Source organism: Oryzias latipes, chromosome 1 (assembly GCF_053564925.1).
Source record: "Oryzias latipes strain Hd-rR chromosome 1, Olatipes_Hd-rR_3.1".
Lineage (NCBI taxonomy): Eukaryota > Metazoa > Chordata > Actinopteri > Beloniformes > Adrianichthyidae > Oryzias > Oryzias latipes.
Genome location: NC_136237.1, coordinates 35,368,903 through 35,388,472, shown reverse-complemented (window position 1 = coordinate 35,388,472; position 19,570 = coordinate 35,368,903). Strand labels below are relative to the sequence as shown.

The following is a 19,570-nucleotide window of genomic DNA, read 5'->3' as shown; positions in this document are numbered from 1 at the left end:
CCAGTTATTTTGACACTTACTGGATTCTAGAGGAGGGTGGGGGGACCCTGGGATTCTTGGGATGTCTCTGTAGAAAGCATTCAACACATTTTGCTCAGGATTATTGCTCTTGATGGATTTTAAATTTAGACACTAATCCTTTCGGATAACAGTTGGAAAAAGTTGGATGGATAAAAAAACCGGGGTAACACATTGGGTTGCAGAGGAAAGGAGCTGGAGAAAAAAGGGATTCTTTTCTTCGATCATATAGATTTTAGGGACAACTGATGGGAGACAGGCTCCACTGAACAAATCTACTTACTGATACGCTCTATAAACTTTTCTCAAGACGTTTTTGGACATAATGTGGTTGACTGAGCTTTTAGATAAAGGAAGGAGAGATGTCAAAAGTGTCAGAATATAATCAGTTTTAATGCAAAGTGGGAGAAATGTTGTCCTGAAAGCATCAATCTTACCCAATTGGTCTGGAAACCACAATCTCCACCTGAGGCTCGGCCTTGGACTCCAGAATGATGTTGTACACTTCTTTCTTGGTGGCTCCTGGGAGGGATTTCCCGTTCCACTGCAGGACCTCGTCACCTGATAACAAGGTGGGTAAAGATGCTCAGGATGAAGTTCAGCCAAAATGTAAATGGATGACTTGATCCAGAGCTTGTACTGATCAGGGCAACAAGGATCTGCTTCCAAAACCTTTTCATGTCTGAATTTATTTTCAACTATACTAATTAATACTCTTTAATGTTTTTGCCATTCAAGGTTAAGTGGAGTCCTGGATTATATGGTACGTTGCAAATTAGCGAAGTCTGACATAAAGGGGTTAAATATTCAAACTAAACATTGGCATAGTGTTGAAGAAAATATTTTTAAATCAGATTGAAACACGTGAGAACATTGATTTTATATAAAAAGGCTACTGGGCAAAAAGCACATAACAATAGGACATGAGTAAAACAAATGTTTTTTGTGATGTCATGTAATGTGCACAGACTTTTTCACTCTACCGACTCACCAAGCGCTCTACCATCTTAAAAAATGTTGACGGAACATTAAGGAAAAACTAAATGTATTGTTTTATGTAAAAAGTAAAGTGGTAATCTATATTATCCGTTAAGTATGCATAGATTTACATTTTTTATTTTATTTTTTACAGTTATGTACCTGCACGCAGATGTCCCACTACATCTGCCAGGCTGCCTTTTTTTACTTTGGTGATGAAGGCCCCAAGTCTTCCTGAATGCGTCATCTTCCCCCCCACCACCTGTACGCAAAGTTTAAGCAGAGAAACAAATGAGGACAACACTGAGAAACATGAACTTGTTTTACTGAAGATTTAGACATGGAGTTTCATGAGGAATGAATCTTCCTCTGGAAGACCTGCTTACTTTCAGACCCAGGAGAGAGCCGGCCTCTCGTGGCATGGCTGACCTCTTGCTTAATGTGATGTGTCCAATGAGGTGGTCGCCCTCTTTGGACGGCTGCCACGAAACTGGATGCTGCAGGGACAGCAAACATTAAAAACAAGAAAAGGGCCTGTTTTTGATTGTGTTTAGCTGTACAGAAATACAGCGGCTTTGTACCGTTACACGCTCACATTTTAAGAGGAAAAACGTTATTTTAATTTTCTTTAGTTTTGTCATGCTCCTGTATGATGACAATAAAACATTCTATTCTATTATATTTTATTCTATTCTATGAAATACTGGAAAAACATTTTACAAAAAATGTTGAATAGAAGTTCAAAAGTAATGTATAATGAAAAACCTCACCATATTTAGTAAAACACTTGTTATTAAAAGTTTTCTAATAACAAGTGTTCATTCCCTTCCAAGTCCCATGAAAATCAAAGCGCCTATAGCAAATATATTATATACTATTATAGCGAATATTAGAAAAATCTGCTTTTAGAGTACAAATTAATTCATTTCTTCTCTATTGGCAAATTTTAAAAAATGCTATCAGCTAAAAATAAAACAAGAACTAAAAAAGAAAGTAAAGAAAGTTTAGGAAAATCCAGTGGCTGCAAGATGACAAACTAATGGACTTACCAAATCAAATATATAGCAACTATATACCAAGGATTAATCACTATATTACTGGGATTTTTTTAAAATATAGTCAGTGATTAGCTTAACAATGTGTAGGACAGATGTGAAAATAGAAGAAAGGAGAGCTGAAGAAAGCTTTTGTTTTAAAGTTTTAATGTGTCTAGCAGGGAATTTCTCTTAAATCATTGCAGATTTCATGTGAGAAGCTTCTGGATGTTTTCTGCAGACTTACGTGCCACGCTGTAGGATCTAGAGGATGACAGTCCCAGTCACCTGTCAGGGATAAAATAAAACAGATGACCGTTTATTCTTTGTGACATTCAGACTTTCTGCTGTGTCTTTAGATAATTTAAATAGGTCTTTGAGATCTAAAATTAGAGACCTCAAAATAAGGGACACCAAAAACACCCAATATAAAAAGAAAACAATAGGAAATTAATAAAAATAGAGAAAAACAACAACTAAAACCCCAAAACACAGATTTTTATCTTTATATTTGACCATTTTACAATATAAATGTGTATTTTTGTAGTTTAATTTTTTTTATAATGTCTGATTAGTATTTTATCGGTTGACACTACCGATGGTGCCTAATGCATAGCCACAATTACTGATATTTTATTGACAGCATAGTTAGCTCATTTTACTTTGAAGGAATACCGACCATAATAATCAACTACTACAGTTTTCAGACATGTTTTTCATGAATTCCAATCACACTACAATGTTGCTCTTAAATGAAAAACTGTCTTTTACTGTAACAAAAAACCCAAGCACATAGCTGGGATCCCTTTTAAGCAAAGAAATAAGGGTACTTTAAAAAAAGTAAAATAAATGGAAGGCATTACAAGACCATAAAATCAGAAAACTGAATGGAATCTGGTTAAAAATCTTCATTGCTAGTCAAGCAACCCCGACTGTGGATCTATCAATGGATCCCAGCAGTCGTTTCCACTGACAGATGGTTGGACTGAGAAAAAAGTCCCTGATTCATGGTCAGTATTTCATCAAATGAAGCCAACAGGACGGATATTTAACTCCTATGAGTAGCTCCAGTTTGGAGGAAAATGAACATGGACATGCAGAGAGTGGTCAACTAAATGGAAAATGGAACGATTATGAACAAAAATTGGATTATATGACAAAAGGTGTATAAGTCTGACCTTATTGCATCTTTGTCCAATATGTAGATTTAAAAAAAAAACACAAGATGTGAAAGCAAAAAGCTGAAGCAATAAAAATATTTCACTTCTGTGCTTATCTGAGAGGCATACGTATGTTTACAGACTTTTATGATTTTATTCTATTTTTACATTAGTTTAATTTTTTCCACCAATACAACTGAGCCTTAAAGTACAGTATCCCCCAAAATGGACCGATGTCAGATATCATTGCTTGGCCCGTGTCTTTTGCTTTATGGCCAAACAGTTCCTTTTATTTTGAATGACTCCTTTTCCCTTCGCCTTTTTACAAGTGACTGCACAAACACAAACCCCAGCCATAGCAAAAATTATGAGCTCATCTCTCAAATATTACCCCCCCAAACAATTCAATGTTATCTTTAATAGAATCTCTGATAGATAGAGGTCCTGATCATTCCTGCAGCCCTTCCACCATCAATATGTTCTCTTTAGTACTGATACTTATAGTGTAGAATTAGAAACTATAGAGGCTAACACTTTTTAAAACAGTTTGACATTATCCTAAATGTTCCAGATTTTCACCATAAACTTTATTTGACCACTGACAATGTAAACATTGAAGTGAATAGAAGTAAATCTTTCTTTTGTTTTCCTATTTTCCAGTCTCAGCATATTGGGAAAATTGAGACTTTTCGGATTTTCTGATGTGAAAATTTATCTTTTGCTGTGCCGTTTTACCCCACGAGAGAGACAAATCCATGCTGATGAAAACTGTTTTAAAAAGGGATGCTGCCATTGTTGGCGCACTGCTAATGTTAGGTTAAGGGTGTGGGGGCTGTAAGATAGCTGGAGAGCGTGTAACAGATGGATGATGGGAAGTGGGGCAGGCTAACTACAAGCCAACAGTCCCGCCTACAACTCAGAGGTGAGCTTCCAATGAAACCCTGCCGCTCTGCAGAAACTATGTCCTAGAAAATGACTTTTTTTATCATTATTTTGGCTTTAACAGCTTAATCATAATTAAAAGACCACTGGGAAAACTTTTGACAATAAATCAAAAGGTAATCGGAGTTGGACTTTGAGCCTATTTAGACTGAGAAAACCTCAGAGCAAACCAGAGCTCAGTCCGATTTGAAAAGAACCGAGACCACCTCGAAAGATGGGTCTGAGAGCGGTTCCTGGTTCCGGACCAGGGTCCAATTGAATGTAAATTTGTTCCGGATTATCGGGGAAAACAAATTAAGCAAACAAAATATGTCCAGTCTGAAATCAGCTTGAGTCACTCTGGTTGAATTTTAATTTTCTAAAGATGTCCTGGATCAATATTAGGACAGAGAATCGAATTGTTCACAATAAACCAAAATCGACTATGAATCAAATCCGCAACCACAAATATGAATCAAATTGTTGTTAAAATGACTCACTATCTTTTTAGTCATTTTTGTGACCTTTACCCGGAGACTAAGGAGAGCTGGATGCAGTTGTTTTATAGTTGCTTCAAATAGACTACTTTAATGTCTGTTCAGTGGAACAGAAATTTGTCTCTCAACATGGCAATAGACACATTCACTCAATTAAAAACAGAAGGAGATCCAAAAATTGAAGTATAACAACAAAAAATATTATACAAGCCCCAAAAAGAGTTATTTGTGGTATTTGAATTTAGTAATAATTGGTTTTCCTTGCTGGTGGGGTTCATTATCTTCTGTTTAATGGCAGCAAAGAGGAGAAGTGATGATGAGGAGGAGAGACATCCTTCTTGACTTTTCTAATCACTGACTGCCAGTCCAGCTCACCGTGAAAAGATTTTTCTGGCCTGATCTGTTTCAGCTTTCCCTCTTTGGTGGTACTTTTCTGAATTTGTGTTACATTTATTTTTACATGTTGAATTCATTCAGACAAATAGAAGTCGTACCAAGAAAAGGATAATATAGAATCCACTGCATTCCATTTACACACTACCTTTTCCCATTCCATTTGGAGAGTAATCTCATTACTCTGTGATGACGCTGCCATTCAGCCTCTAAAACAGAGTTTCTCCCACATGATTAAAAAGAAAAACCCAGGAGGAATAAAGTTTTTTTAAATGCTAAAGAAAATATAAATCTGCAGTATTTAATAACAGTTTACCTGTCAAATCAGTTTCAAATGTGTTAGTCAGGCATGTTAGTGCGATAATAGGCTTGCATTCAGAAACTAAAACAGACCGAGCTTTTATCTGGTATTAAATTCCTGCCAAATGTGCAAACAGTTCCTGCAGCTGGGGGAAATATGAGCTCCCTGATTTACAAAACTAATAAAGCCATTTGAAGCACCTAAAAGAGATCAATAGATTTGATTCAGATCATTTACTGGCTTAAAATTCCAAGGCTCACTAAATGAAATTCAGCCTTATGTCAGCTATTACTGTTTACAGCTCCTCGATTTTCCGCCCGTCTGAAGCCGCTTCCCCTCAGGCTTTGATGCGCTCTAACCGGAAAACCAAATTATGGCCCTTTAACATTGTTTAATTTTAATGCTTATTACCAGCAAAAAACTACACACAAACACTTTTTTAGAGCTCAATCAGAGTCTAACAGCTGGGCTTGTTTTCAGACTGGGAAAACCGTTTGGTCCGGACCCGGTCCATATAACTTGTTCCGGATGGAGCTCTGAACCTTGCGTTTGGGTCTATATTCAGACTGTCATCAAGCGGCCTTTCCTGATTCAAACCAAAGCTTGTATACAAGAACACATAAATAAAAATCTCTTTATTCATTGGTCAGGAATTACGAGGGCATGGCAAAGCAACTAGAGACGGGAGTTATGGAAGTCCTGCATTTGCAGTCCTGGTTGGCTTAGTTCATTCAAACTTTATATTTCGCTCACCAATTCTGAACGTCTGTATCAACGTCAGGCCCAACCCTTTTTACTAATTTTTTTGGTTCGGTGGAGTCTTGATACAGGGCGGTTACTGGCAAGAAGACGTCTATGAAGGTACACTGATAAGAGTTTATGACTTATAGACTGTTGAGAAAACAGTGAGAAGCAATTTGTAGTTCAAATTTGTTTTAATAAGTCTGCTTCATCCAACCACATTTCAGTGAGTTGCTGTGTGTCATCGTTGTGGTTTTATGGCATTATTTTAAGAGAATTCTGTCAAGGAACTACAAGGTAGCTTTTAGGATGACGTCACAGCACCATCTGCCACGTTACGAGAAGCGTTTTCAGCTGTATTCAAATAACGATTTGACGATTCATTAGCTGAAAGTTTAGGAAAAAAATTGGTTCCTTTGTTTTTTTACTCTCGACCTTCCTCCAAAATCTCCTGAAGATAATGAAGTTTGGCTCCTTTTGAAAAATGACTAAAGTTATGTTTCTGTTTATTGAAAATACAATACAAATTTCCAGGCTGAAATTAGAGCATTTTGTAAAATCAAATAAATGTTTTTGTCCAAACTTATTTGCCACAAAACAGCCTTTTTGCCCGCTGACTGTTATTCACAATTTGCTTGTAAATGTGACAAAAATGATCCTGCTGTGATAAATGGGTAAACCAGTTCCATTGAACATTATATTAGCCGGAATGCGGGGACCGTGGACGTTTGCTGCTCCTCTTCATTGGGTCAAACCAAGCTAAAAGTCTTTTACTGACCTAAATTTAACTTTCTTCAGGCTTTTAGCTGCTTTTCTTTTCAGAATGAATTGTTTAGTTCTTAACCCGCTGTTGTTTTTTTTAGAACATGTTTTTAAAAAAACAAAACTGTTCCTACATTGCCACAATCCAAGTCAAAGGGCCTGTTTGAAAAAGCTCTGATAGTTTCAAGTGTCTTCTTTTATAAAACCAAATATCATCTAAAGAAACCCCATGTCCACATGTCCAGACATGATGAATTCCATTTATTTAGCTAAAACTAACTGAAGCGCAACACATCCCAGAATCCAGCTTTTGAAAAAACAAGAGGATCATGCCACTGATTAGATTTGAGGAACTGCTAGTTATGGGTTGTTTAAAACGGCTAATAATCCCAATCCTACTCAGATACTCATTGAAAGTCCCTCAGATTAATCTGGATTAAAATACCTGAAACAAAACTTTTATTTTTTTGTCACCGCCGGTGAAGCTAGCAAATTCTATCTCTGGCCCCCTTGCACTTGGACACTACAGAGCAGCAAAGAGCAGAAACAGCACAACTAGCTCCAGGAATCCGCCATCCTCTCTGCACGCCGTGGCTTGATTTCAGATGCCTGACTGCTGCTCGCAAAGCATTAGCCGGCAAGCCGCTGACCTAATTCTACAAATCTGTTGGCCTAAATCACAGGGACTCTCCAAATAAATGAGAGCCGTCCTGAGAGAAGCGAGGTTTATCCATAGAGGTGTACATGCTCACTGCATGCTGTGCAGCTGCATCCTCACAGCAGTCAGGGAGGCTGAACCAGCAACACTTCTTCATTTGCCTCTTTCAACCCGCTGGGTATTTGCTGAGTTTCAACAGCTCAGGCTAAAGGCTAAAGTCAGCAGTGAAAACCATGAAGTAAGAAATACAAACTTGGGGGTAAAGGTTTGTTTTCATTTCTTCATGGAAACCAAAGGAAGATGTAGCCGTAAGCTGCCGCAGATCATTAGCAAGTTTTAACAAGACGGAGCAATGAGGACGACAGCAAACAGTGAACACAAGTTCAGAGATTTAACTTAGTAAGCCATTGGCGTGAGCACATCTGTGTGACTGACCTTTCTCGCTGACGCTTTCCATGTCCACGTCCTCACAGCTTGTGTACTCGGGCGTGGAGCCGCCCTCCTCCTCTGAGCTGCTGATGGACATCTGTCTCTTGTTGATTCCGCGCTTGCTCTTGTAGGACCGCGAAGGGGGCGGCCGCAAAGATTCCGACTGATCCGAGCTTTGGGAGTCCTTCCTGACAAGGTCTGCCCCTTCTTTGTCCTTCGGTGTCCGTGTGGTACCAGGCTCTCTGCGGTTGTTGTTTGGGGCGGGCCCCCCTGACTGGGGTCCAGATCGTACTCCAACTCCTGCAGGTGGTCCCCCAACTCCCACCCCCACGGTCCTATCCGTAGGGTAAGCCTGGTGGTTATCCAGGAGGGCTTTGCGCTCTCCTTCCCGCCTTCCAGCCCTTCTGACAAGACGGTTTTCAGGCACCTGACCTCCCGTAACTCCCCCGCCTTCACCTGGCCCAAGCCCAACCTCGTTGATTGCGAGGTCACTGTGTCGACGTTCGTGCCTTACTTTGGACACCTTGGCATGCATGCGCATCTCCTGCTCCTCCTTCTGGGGTTTGACCGGGTATCTGGCCAGGTTGGGGTCACTTCGGTAACGATTCTGGTACTCCTCCTCAAGCCGCTGCCTCTCCCTCTGCTCCTTGTTGTCCGGGCGCCTTTGATGCGTCTCGTCTCCGTCCTCGTAGTCTTGGGAGTGGATCTTCTCCAGCCGACGTTCATTTCCCAGCCTGGTTTCTCCTCTTTCTCCAGAAACGATACGCTCATCCAGGGATGACTGAGACTGTAGCTTTGCAGCAGGTCTCCGGCCACTGCCGCGGCCCGATGCCCCCCTTCCATTCTGTTCATGAAGGGACACTGGCCTTTTCCTGCAAAGGAAGAGCAGAAACTCAACCAGAATAAAACACAAATCTGTAAAAACTCATAAATTAAGTTCCAACAAAAGCCTTCCCCAGAGACCCCATCAGAGAAAAACATGCAAAATACTACAAAGTTTTATTGAAATCAGACCAAACTGGTATTCCATGACTGTTAAACTATTGGAAAGATCTTTAACTTTGGTGAGAATAACGCTCACATTTGGATTAAACTACACGCTTTGGAAACTCTCTTGCAACAACTGTTTGAGTGTCGCCAACAGCTACAGCTGTTGCTAGATTTTCTAAGCTTTGAAAAAGATTAAAGTTTTTAAGGCAGGTATTATCAGTCTTACGCTTTCATTTATACAACTCATCTATAGGACTTTGGAAAGACCATTTTTTAATCCGGAAGTAGATCTCATCCATCAGCTGATTGATAAGCAGAGGAAAAGCAAGACATACTTCACAAAAGAATCTACATGATAAAAAGAATCAACTGCAAAGAAGTTGTTTGTGTAAAAACTTTCTGGAGGCTTTCAGAAAGGATGGTGGGCTGAAATATCTGACACCAAAAAGTAAAGTCTGCACAGCGGCAAACAGAAGATGACACAAGCATCTTACGATCACGTGTTCCTATAAAATGGGTGTTTTGAACTTTGCGCCCATCAAATAACTCAATGTGTGGGGAGAAAAAAATGTTAAATCAAGAAAAAAATGTTTGTTGAAAAGCAAGAAAAAACCTATTTGATTATTAAAAATACACCTTTAAAGGCTTCAGGCATTTAATAATTTTGTGGCTAGAGAGTGAAACACAAACACTTTATCATCATTCGTCTTTTTTTCTATATTAAGGTATTTTTTGTCTGTTTTTCATAATGATACATAAAATAAAAAATCAACATTAATAACTTGGCTGCTAAAAAAAGTTAAACATCAAGCAAATATAAAATGAGTTAAATCCTCATAGACACTGACAATGGGACAGAACGGGTTTCAATCAAAACCTCCTAAGACTGACCCAGATTTTACTTTGAGGCACAGATCTATTTTTTCCTCACACAATATACATTTCAATGCGTCACACCCATCCAACAGCAAATACCGGAGATTTAAAGACTGTGATTCTGGTCTTACTTTTCTTTGGGTGGCTCGCTTTGGGAGCGAGAGCCAGACATGGCGTCTCCCCCCTTGGCAACAGTAACTCTGGAGGGAGGCTGCGTCCCGTCCCCTGGCCCGGTGTTGGAAGACGGTGCTTGGGACCTGGAGCGGAGCAGCTTCCTGTCCCGTTGGGCCTCACCTCCTGTGGTCGAGTCGTTCGAGGAGGTGTCCAGGCTCCCGAGCCGCGCCCCCGACCCTGAAAACCATCCTCCTGATTTGGTGAGTATCTCCTGCTGCTTACGGCACAGGTTGCATACCCACATGACCTGCAGGGGTTAAAAGGAATCAAGAGATTGGCAAGGATTCCCCTGAGACATTAAGGAGTCAGGATTCAACAACATGGATTATTTTTGTAGATAAATTTGGAATTTATAGAATCATAACTGAGCTTTAATGAATTCTACATATAAATAAGCAAAGGTTAAGTTTAAATGGTGCACTTTATGTCATGTCATATCATCAGGGGATTATTTCTGCAGTTTATGACCTAAAAATACACATCCTGAGAGTCAAATCCTGACAACTCTTAAATAAATACAAGAAAATTAAGTTCCCCCATATATTTCCATCCCATACATTCAGATACTCACATGTAGCCATGGCTACAGAATATTGCCTCACTTCGTCCATGCAAAAACAAAGTTTATCTCTCCGTATTCATAATCCCACCGATTTATTTTGCACATATTAAATCCAAAGCAGTGGGGAGAACTGGTTATCCCTCGCATTCCATGGAAAAACTTCCAACTTAACTAGAAAAGAGAGTGCTGCTCCTGGACAACAGGGTTGCACGTCCGACACTTTGGTTTAGCGGTCAGCATCGGCACATTCACAGTGGCCTGATTGAGTGCTTTTGGTGCATGTCCAGACTAATCTGGAGTAAATCAGCTGCTCGCACATCCCACAGCTGTCAGGCTGCCTCCCAACCACACACTGCTGTCTCTCTACCCCTTCATCTGATGGGATGCAGATTAGCAGTAGTCAGTAATCCTTTGACCATTATTCAACCCATCATCAGCTGACAGAACTCTTCACAATCCTCAGCTTCTAACCTTCAGGGTCCTCAATAGTAGTTTCTTGCTAGGAGGCTGAAAGGACGCCAACCCTGCATCCTTGACCATCATCAGAATGGAACCAAAGGCCCCAATTTAATTAATTCATTTACAACTTTTTTGTTATTGTATAATTCTGGTGGACATTACATTACATTTGGGGTTAAAATTAAAGTCCCATCAGTTGACACACACATGGATGTGTAATATTTGTTATACGGTTTTGACACATTCCTTGAGAAAACGGTGAGCTGCACATAGCCGCACTTGGGAACCATTTGGCGGTGTGACCCCCAAATTAAATCCCTTAATGCTGACTGTATGATTTGACTGTGGATTTGAACTCATTAACTTCAGATCTCAGGGTAGACGCTCTACCTCAAGGCCACTGAGTTGGGTTAAACTTGGTGGTGGAGATGCCACCTGGCAAGTGAAGTAACACTGACTCCTTTTTCGAAGTCTTCACTGTTCCCTCTTTTTCCAGTGGGGGGCAGTCTTTGCCTTTCCTCTGGTGGGCATCCTACAATGTGGGTATTGGGAATGTCTGCATCAAGTCCCATGCGTTCACGTCCCTCACAAAGTACTTCAAAAACCAAAGCAAATGGAGCCAGGTCAGTTCAAACTTAAGACAACCTTACTAGGTTTGAATTTCCATTGAACGTCTTGGGGGAGTTTCGATTCCGGGACATAAGAATGATATTTGAATGATATTTACTACACCCCTTGTGGGCCCCCCTTTTTCCCCGGGGTGCTCCCCTCCGGGGTGGGGGTGGCTGGCCACTGCCTTGCTCTTCCCTGGACCAACCGTGGGCCGGGTGGGTGGCTGCCTGGAGCGGGTCTCCCTTGGGGGGTCCTGGCTCGTACCTGGGGTTGGGGCGGGGGGATGCCCGGAACTCCTGGGTGGTGATGGGGGGCTCGTCTGGGGCTGTGGGTGCCCTTCTCGGGTGGGGCCCTGCGTTGGGCTCTTCCGGTGCAGCGGGGGGGCTGTTCTCCTGGTTGGGCTGGGGCGCCGCTCTCTTTCCCCCGTGCTTCCCTGCTCTCTGGCTCTGGGGGCCGAGCGGCGGTCCTGCTGGTCCTGACCTGGGTGGCAGATTTGGTCGCCCGGGGGGCGGTTGTCCCCTGCCTGCTGTCGTGTGGCGTTGGGGGGTTCCGGCTGCTGCTGCGGCAGGGGTCTGGGTGTGGGGGTGGCTGGGCGCTCCTCCTCCTTCTTTTCACATTCCACCATCCATTTTAGAAGAACATAAACACTCACCTGAGCACAGGTGTTAGCTCACCTTTGCACTAATAGTTTGCATGATTGAATGAAGGAAAGATCTCACACTAGTTGGTTTAAAGGCATAGGTATGCGTGTGTGAACACTATCTGTTTTGTGTACATGTTGACATTTGGACATTTTTGCAGCTAGCAGGTGTGTTGATGACATTTCAGTGTGTGTGGAAAGGCCCCGCCCTTTTTGTACTACATTTGAGCCTTGCTGTAATGATAAACAACCAGTAAACTTGTCTGCTCTCTGCTGCTTCATGGTCTTATCCCCCCCCCCCCCCTCCCACTATCACCCCCCCCCCCCCCCCCCCCCTCTAACGTCCCTCTCTCTTCTTCCCTCCTTTCCTTTTCCGTCCGGTCCAACACCAAAGATTTTCAAACATAATTGAAATTAATAAAGTTTGGCCTCAACTACAAAAGGGGTTTATTCAGTCATGCCTTTGGTTTGTCTGAAGATTAATAACCCCTCTTGTTAAAGTAAAATATGTCCAACACAAGAGGCCCTCAGCTCTCATCTGTCTGCCCAGCTGTTGGACAGGACAAGTTAAAAAAAATAAAAAAAGAATGATATTTCAACAACCAACAAACGTGCTTGAGCAGCCTATTATCCCCCTTTAATGGAAAGTTAAGCTCTTATTAGCTGTCACGCACCTAGTTGTGTGAAATTTATTCTCTGCATGTGACCCATCCCCTGGGGCAGCAGTGAGCTGCACTCTGAAAACATTTGGTGGTTCAATCCCCAAGTCCAACCCCTTAACGCTGAGTGTCAAGCAGGGACGCATGCTACGCTCACACTGCAGGGCTTAATACTCAATTCTGATTTTTTGAAAAAATTCGATTTTTTCAAAAAGTTTCCAATTAAATGCAAACTTTTGTGATCTCCTGTGTGACCGTGAAATGACCCAGAAGTGACCCGCATGTGCAGAAGAGTACTCAACGGTGAACTACGTCACCTGCTGTTTGCGGAAGTAGCTAACGTTAACAATGGATGTCAACAACAGTGTTGTCAACAGCTGAGCTCTTTTTGCATTATTAGATTTATTTTCACAAAGGAGCCAGCACAATTACAATCTTTTCATTTTAAGAAGGCATTGGAGCTAGGATCGTCTGTACCCATTGTGGTAGAATGGGGATGTGTATGTGTTGGGGCCGCGCATGTGTGTGTAAGAGAGAGGAGAGAGCGAGTGCAGCGCAGGAGGGAGTGAGAGGGGGCAGTGGAAGTGTGTTGCGGGCGTGCATTTATGTTGTGTTATGGAGGAAGGAGAACAATAATAAAAGAAAGCTTCCACCAGAATAACTGCTATTGACTCTTTATTAACCCGCTCTGGAGAATCTGAGGGTCTGAATGGGGAACTGAACCCCGAAGGAGGATCTGCCTTCGGCCCTGGAGGTCTCCCCCGCGCTTCTAACCACCGTCGGAAAGGAAAAAAAGTCATCACGGAAAGGTTCAACACCACGATCGGCCATTTCGCTGGAAATTTTTTCAAAATGCGCCCGGTTGCGATAAGAGCCCTTGAGTTTGGCCTGAATAGAGCCGTCACCCCAAATATTAATCAAATCTGTGACCTCGCTTCCCTTCCACTGACTGGTCTCAGCAGCATCGTCCGCCATGGTTGATGTTTATGTTCTCGTTCCCACCTACTTCAAAGCACGACTTTTGTAGCCTATCAATGACGTACGGGTCGGATACATCGGATACATGTGGCCTGGCCGGTCAGCATAGATTTGAAAAGATTGGATACGTATCGGATTCAGGACCACATACCTAAGTGGCCTGTGTCACATTTGAAAAAATCGGATCTGTGTCGTTCAGACTGTCATGAAAAGATCAGATACCGGTCGCATAGGGGCAAAAAAAATCGGAATTGGGTCGTTTCAGCCTGCGGTGTGAACGTAGCCAATTTTTAGGTTCTTTGGTATAACTCGCCATGGATTTAAACTCTCAACGTTCCAGTCTCAGGGCAGACATTCAACCAAAAGGCCAATGAGATGGTCAAGGTGAAGGGTCACAGGGTTCAGTGTCATCATATCGTCAGATGGTGACCAGAGCAGAGGTGATGAACTGGCTTCAAACCAGTTTAAAAACAGATTACCAAATCCCATGACCATAAGGTTTTTCCTCCAATATTTATCATTTCTAATGCAAAAATACATTAGTTGAGGGCTCAAAGACAGGAATGCATGAACAGACTCTTAGGGCATCTCTGCATTACTGCAGATATTCTTGATTACAATAATCCTCCTCACATCCAAGAACCAAAATCAGAAATTCCAAAAATCTGCCTCATTAAAAATTACAGGCTGCTACAATTTAACACTTTGGTGCTCGTGCAGATTAGGAGGAAATTTTTACACAAAAGTCATAAATAAATGCTTAAAACACACAGAGTTTAATGCCGATAATCCTGCACTGCAATGGTTGCATGCTGTGTTCCTGGAGAGGCTGTCAGGAACTGAAGTAGGAATTAAGTGCGGATCTGTCATTGTGTTTATGTGCATTTGATGAAAGGCCCCGCCCCTTAGAGTGTGACACATGTACTTTCAGAGCTGGACCAGCCAGAGCGTGGCATGAGAGTCTCTGCAGAAGCAGTGAGCACCGGCGGCGCCTCGCGTTCATCTGTTTGTGCACAGATGTATGTCAGTGAATGTAAATGTGGGACACTTCTGAAAGCCTTTCGCCCAGAAGAGCGTGGCGTGGGCGACTGCCTGTAGGCGAAAGTCATGAGTGTCTGTGTGTGTGCGTGTGTGCATGTGAGTGGAAAATAAGATGTGCATTTTCTATAATGTAGTGATGTCAGGCTCCCTCTGCCTAAAAATGTGCTACTCCTTAGAAACAGGAAGCAGAGCCCCTGAATCAGTAAGTCTCAAACAACAAAAATGACTCTGGCTAAATAAATTTGTTTTCCCCACAACACATAATTTCATTTCCTTTGTCTTTTTGTTCCTGTCATTTGACATATTTACAAGGGATGCAAAGATTTAGTTTGGTTCAATGGTGCAACATACGTTCGGTTTTAAAATGAGAATTGTAGCATCCCCAATATTTACCAACCTAGTCCCTGGTAGCGTACTTAGCATTGTATTTAATATTTTTAGCATAATTTGATAGTATAGGCTATTTAAGATTTCAATGTTTCTACTTATAAAATATTCATGAGTTAAGGATATTTGGAATTTTATGTTGAGGCAATTCCAGCTTCTATTTTTTTAAAGGTTTTGGTAACCATTGTTCCTCATGTTAGCTTTACTATCTATTCGTCCAGCACATCTGTACTTTTATGTGATATTTAACAGATACATTAGCATTTCAAGCATGACTGGGTTTTATTTTAGCATTCTGACAACCTTCTGTCATTTTGACAATTGGCACTTGGTTTAACATATTAGAACTGTACATTATTATTTTATTTTATTTTTTTTCTGTCCCTCGGCTGGCCTGGGAATGTCCCGGGGTCCCCCCAGAGGAGCTGAAGCAAGTGGCCAGGGAGAGGGAAGTCTGGGCATCTTTGCTTAGACTGCTTCCCTCGTGACCTGGATTAGTGGAAGAAGATGGATAATTTCCTTCAACTGTTGCACCCTTTTTTGAGCATTTCTTCTCACTTCTTTCCATAGTATTTACTTGCTTATCCTCTTGGCCTAGGGTTTGATATTTTACAATCTTTGTTTGTTCCTAATGACATTTTCTTTGAACTTCTTGGTTTAACAAGACTTTGTCATGTTTGTAGAATGTTCTTCCACATTTATTAATGTATTTAATTCTTTTGCCCTCCTCCCTTGCTTTGGTCTTCTCTGCCTCCTTTATTTCTCTCCTTCCATCTTCTCCTCGCTCTTTTGCTTTGCTGACACATATGGCTAGCCTGACAAATGAGGACAGTGCAGACTTGTCACTCAAGCATCTCTGCTTCAACAACACCTGCAGCTTTGTGTTTGGGAGCAGCTCCAAAAGAACTGCCCTCTCTCCGCCCTGCACACAAGCAACTCAAAAGCAGGACTTATGAGACAGAGCTGGGTGTAAACCACCATCGTTAGCTGTGAATAGTAAATCCTGAATGGTGAGAAAAGAGACGGCCGCAAAAGACATAATGCTCCATTTCCTCTAATGAGGTAGTAGATCAAGACTGCGAGCAGGAAACAGGCTGAAGGCAGAGGAAGGCTAAAAGCAGGAAAGCAATTTGGAGTGGCCATACATCCATGCTAGTTTTCCTTTTCTGATCAATATATCATGGTTAAGGCTTTTTACAATACACTCAATAAAGGAAAAAGAACAAAACAATTTGAGGGAATTCTGCCTTTGTGGTTGACCTCATTGGTAAACCTGTTTTCTTTGAGGGTCCTTGTGTTATGTTAACAGTTTTTCTCTTTTGACCAGGAACCTGTATATATGCATAACAAATGGTAGAAACAAACAAATTTATTGCAACTTTCAAGCTTCATATTTATCTGGATAAAACTGGATAACACTAAACTTAAGCGCACTATCAGATCAATTATAACAGCTGCTGATCTTCTAAAGTTTGTTTACTATCACAGTTTGTTTTTTTGAAAATTAGAAAAAAAAATGATCCCAGTCTTTAAATCTTTTAGACATGTTTGGCATCCTGAAAACTGAGAAGCATCTACTGGATCATTACAGAAGTATCATCGGCATATCATCAGCATGAATGAAGACTAATCAGGATTAGAACAAGCGGTACACCATGAGTGAGTTTTCTCAAGAACTTGACAAATAAAGAACACATACAAGCTGGTTGTTAGCCTAATTTCGTGGATCAAGAGTGAAATCTGAGACAAGTTAAAGAGTTGCATGAAGACATTATTGATGCTGGCTCAGAGAGCTCCAGAGAACCAATGTGACTTGAAAGCAACTTTGGTTCAGTATTTGGCTTATATTTTCTCTAGTATTTGTGAGGTTTCCCTGGATTTTTTCCACCATTAGAGTTTGTGAATTTGTGAAACAATTCATGAGGTTTTTACGTCTGAAAGCCAGAAAAACACAAGGTTCTATAGAGCTATGAGACAATCTGGCTTCAGTACGAAAAAAAAGCCTGAGCTTTTCCTGCTTCCCATCAGGAACCAACTTTTAAGTTCAAATAGTTTCACAGCAAAAGCCCATAATATGCAGCAAAGCCTTATGGTTTCACCAGGAGATGTCAGGCCAGAGTGCAGCAGCTAATCAGTTTTACCACAATGGTTCTACCAAAAGTGGTCATTGAAACAGAAAACAGGGCAACAAAAACGTAGAACTGGTGTGGTTCACTTGCACCATATGGAGCTTTCATTCTGGGACACGGAATGAAAGTCCCACTCCAGTCATTTTTTGATCGATTGTAAAAGTGTTCCCAGTGGTCTTTTAATCATGATTATGCCGTTTTTTTCTGGTAGAAACTAAACAGGTACGAGCGCCGAAATGCTAGTGCTTACAATCAACGCTGAGTGAAAAAGACCTTGAACAAATATGACAGGTATTTATTAGGTTTGCACATCCTCAAGCATTACAAAATTTAGAATGAAAAAAATAAATAAATATAAAACCTCTTGGCAGTTGGACTTAGTCACAAATATGTGAGCAGATTTTAAAGACAGTCTATTTGGTCTATTTTTAAAGACCTCATGAACTGTAATGTGCTCAGATAAATCTGTGTTGGTGTTGCAGCAGACATGCAGGGAGGAAAAAGGAGTGCACAGCAGCACAGGGGGTTTGCTATAAATGCTGAGAATCCTGACTGAGAACATGTGGTGGAACATCTCTTTGGGTAAAATCTGCAGCGTCAGCTTGACATAGTCAGCCAGGAGGGTTTTGTGCAGATGCAGCTGTAACCATTTTGAAACTCACAAGATAAATATCATTATAAAACTCAGATCCAATTTTAAAATACAAAATCAGATAGGAAACTCTAGATCAAAAACTGTCCTTTTTGTTCGATTCCAAATACTGGGAGCAAATCGGTGTGTGTACTTGTGGGAGGAAGTGCTCCTCTACAAAGGAGACAGATTGTTGGTTGTTAGTTTAGTTTCTGGGAGCCATCTGGAGCTGACATTAAACACATAAATAAAACACTCAGTCGGTAACAAGCAGCAACAAACACAGGACAGTTCCACATACGTTCTTCAGCTTTTCCACCAGAACCAAACATTTTTTTAGCATGTCAACTCTATCCAACTGTTCAGATGAATTTATGCATTTTTGTCAGCTTCACTTTAAAAGTGAAGAACAGTTGGCTAACCAAAAGTGTGTGATTAAAGGTGAAGAAAATCTGACTCCTATTTAGGTAAAACGCTGGAATCTGTTTAAGGCCAAAATGTCAATAATACAGAGAGCTATAAACACAACTACAACACAAGTACATTTTCATTTGTAAACTTTTTCCTTCTTTTGCTGCGTTCACGTCGAACGCAATTCGCACGTCAAATTCACGTTTGCCGCCTCTGTTTTGACACACGTCAAAACTGCTGCCAGACAATGGTCCATAAGTGTGTTCATGAACCTGACGCTCCCGATGTTGGAGGAGCTACTGTCAGGAGTTTTTAATAGCTTATTTGCTACATTATGGGAGACACAAAGATGTTCAGAGACCAAGTTTATTTAGAAAAGCACCACAATGGCGTCAGTAATCACAACGCCATGTCTGGGTTCATGATAGGGCTGCACGATATGAGGAAAACTCGCGATATGCGATATTTAAGATTAGTATTGCGATAACGGTATAATTTGCGGTATATAAACAAATAACAAAATAAACAAAAACATCATTCCCATTTAATTGCAACAGTTTAAAAATTATACTCCTAATGACCCTCGTTGACATAGGAGACAAACATCTAACATAATAGGCCTCCATCCGATTGGTCAACAAGGTGAAGGCGTCCATCCGATTGGTCAAATGCATAAAGGGATTTATTTGATTCGTTAAATGCTTCAAGCTGCCATAAGGTTGTATCAACACATTTAAGGTTTACGATTTATTGCGATTTTCACTGTCTTTTGCGATATGCATATTGCAGAGCTGGATATTGCGAAAACGATAAATTTGCGGTATATTGTGCAGGCCTAGTTCATGAGATCATTCAGAGACACTCGCGGTTCAGTGAGGTTTCCCATCTGCTGCAGGAGCTGCGACTTAATGACGGCTGCTTTCAGTGGTACTAAATAAAAATATAAATAAAATGAGGGGAACAACTAAAAACAACATTAAGGCTACGTTCACACTGCAGGGCTTAATGCTCAATTCGGATTTTTTGAAAAAATCCGAATTGTTTGCTAGACCGTTCACATTTCCAAGTAAATCCGAACTTTTGTGATCTCCAGTGTGACCGTGACCCGACCCAAACGAAACCCGCATGC

General features: G+C 41.2%; 1 protein-coding gene across 39 annotated transcripts in view; it reads right to left on the bottom strand.

Moving 5' to 3' along the window:
- The window catches only part of rims1b (regulating synaptic membrane exocytosis 1b), an 80,531-nt gene that overhangs the window by 31,605 nt on the left and 29,356 nt on the right, over positions 1–19,570 (bottom strand). For 37 of the 39 annotated variants that reach the window (XM_078946562.1, XM_078946553.1, XM_078946593.1 and 34 more), the window contains 7 exons: positions 9,890–10,179; positions 7,899–8,764; positions 2,278–2,318; positions 1,383–1,493; positions 1,159–1,258; positions 456–579; positions 21–67 (listed from right to left, as the gene is read on the bottom strand). In XM_078946562.1, coding sequence (XP_078802688.1) covers positions 21–67; positions 456–579; positions 1,159–1,258; positions 1,383–1,493; positions 2,278–2,318; positions 7,899–8,764; positions 9,890–10,179 — 1,579 coding nt within the window. Of the gene's footprint in view, positions 1–20; positions 68–455; positions 580–1,158; positions 1,259–1,382; positions 1,494–2,277; positions 2,319–7,898; positions 8,765–9,889; positions 10,180–10,503; positions 10,741–11,685; positions 11,786–19,570 lie in introns of those variants that run through there. The other 2 variants (XM_078946665.1, XM_078946642.1) reach the window with 2 other exon arrangements.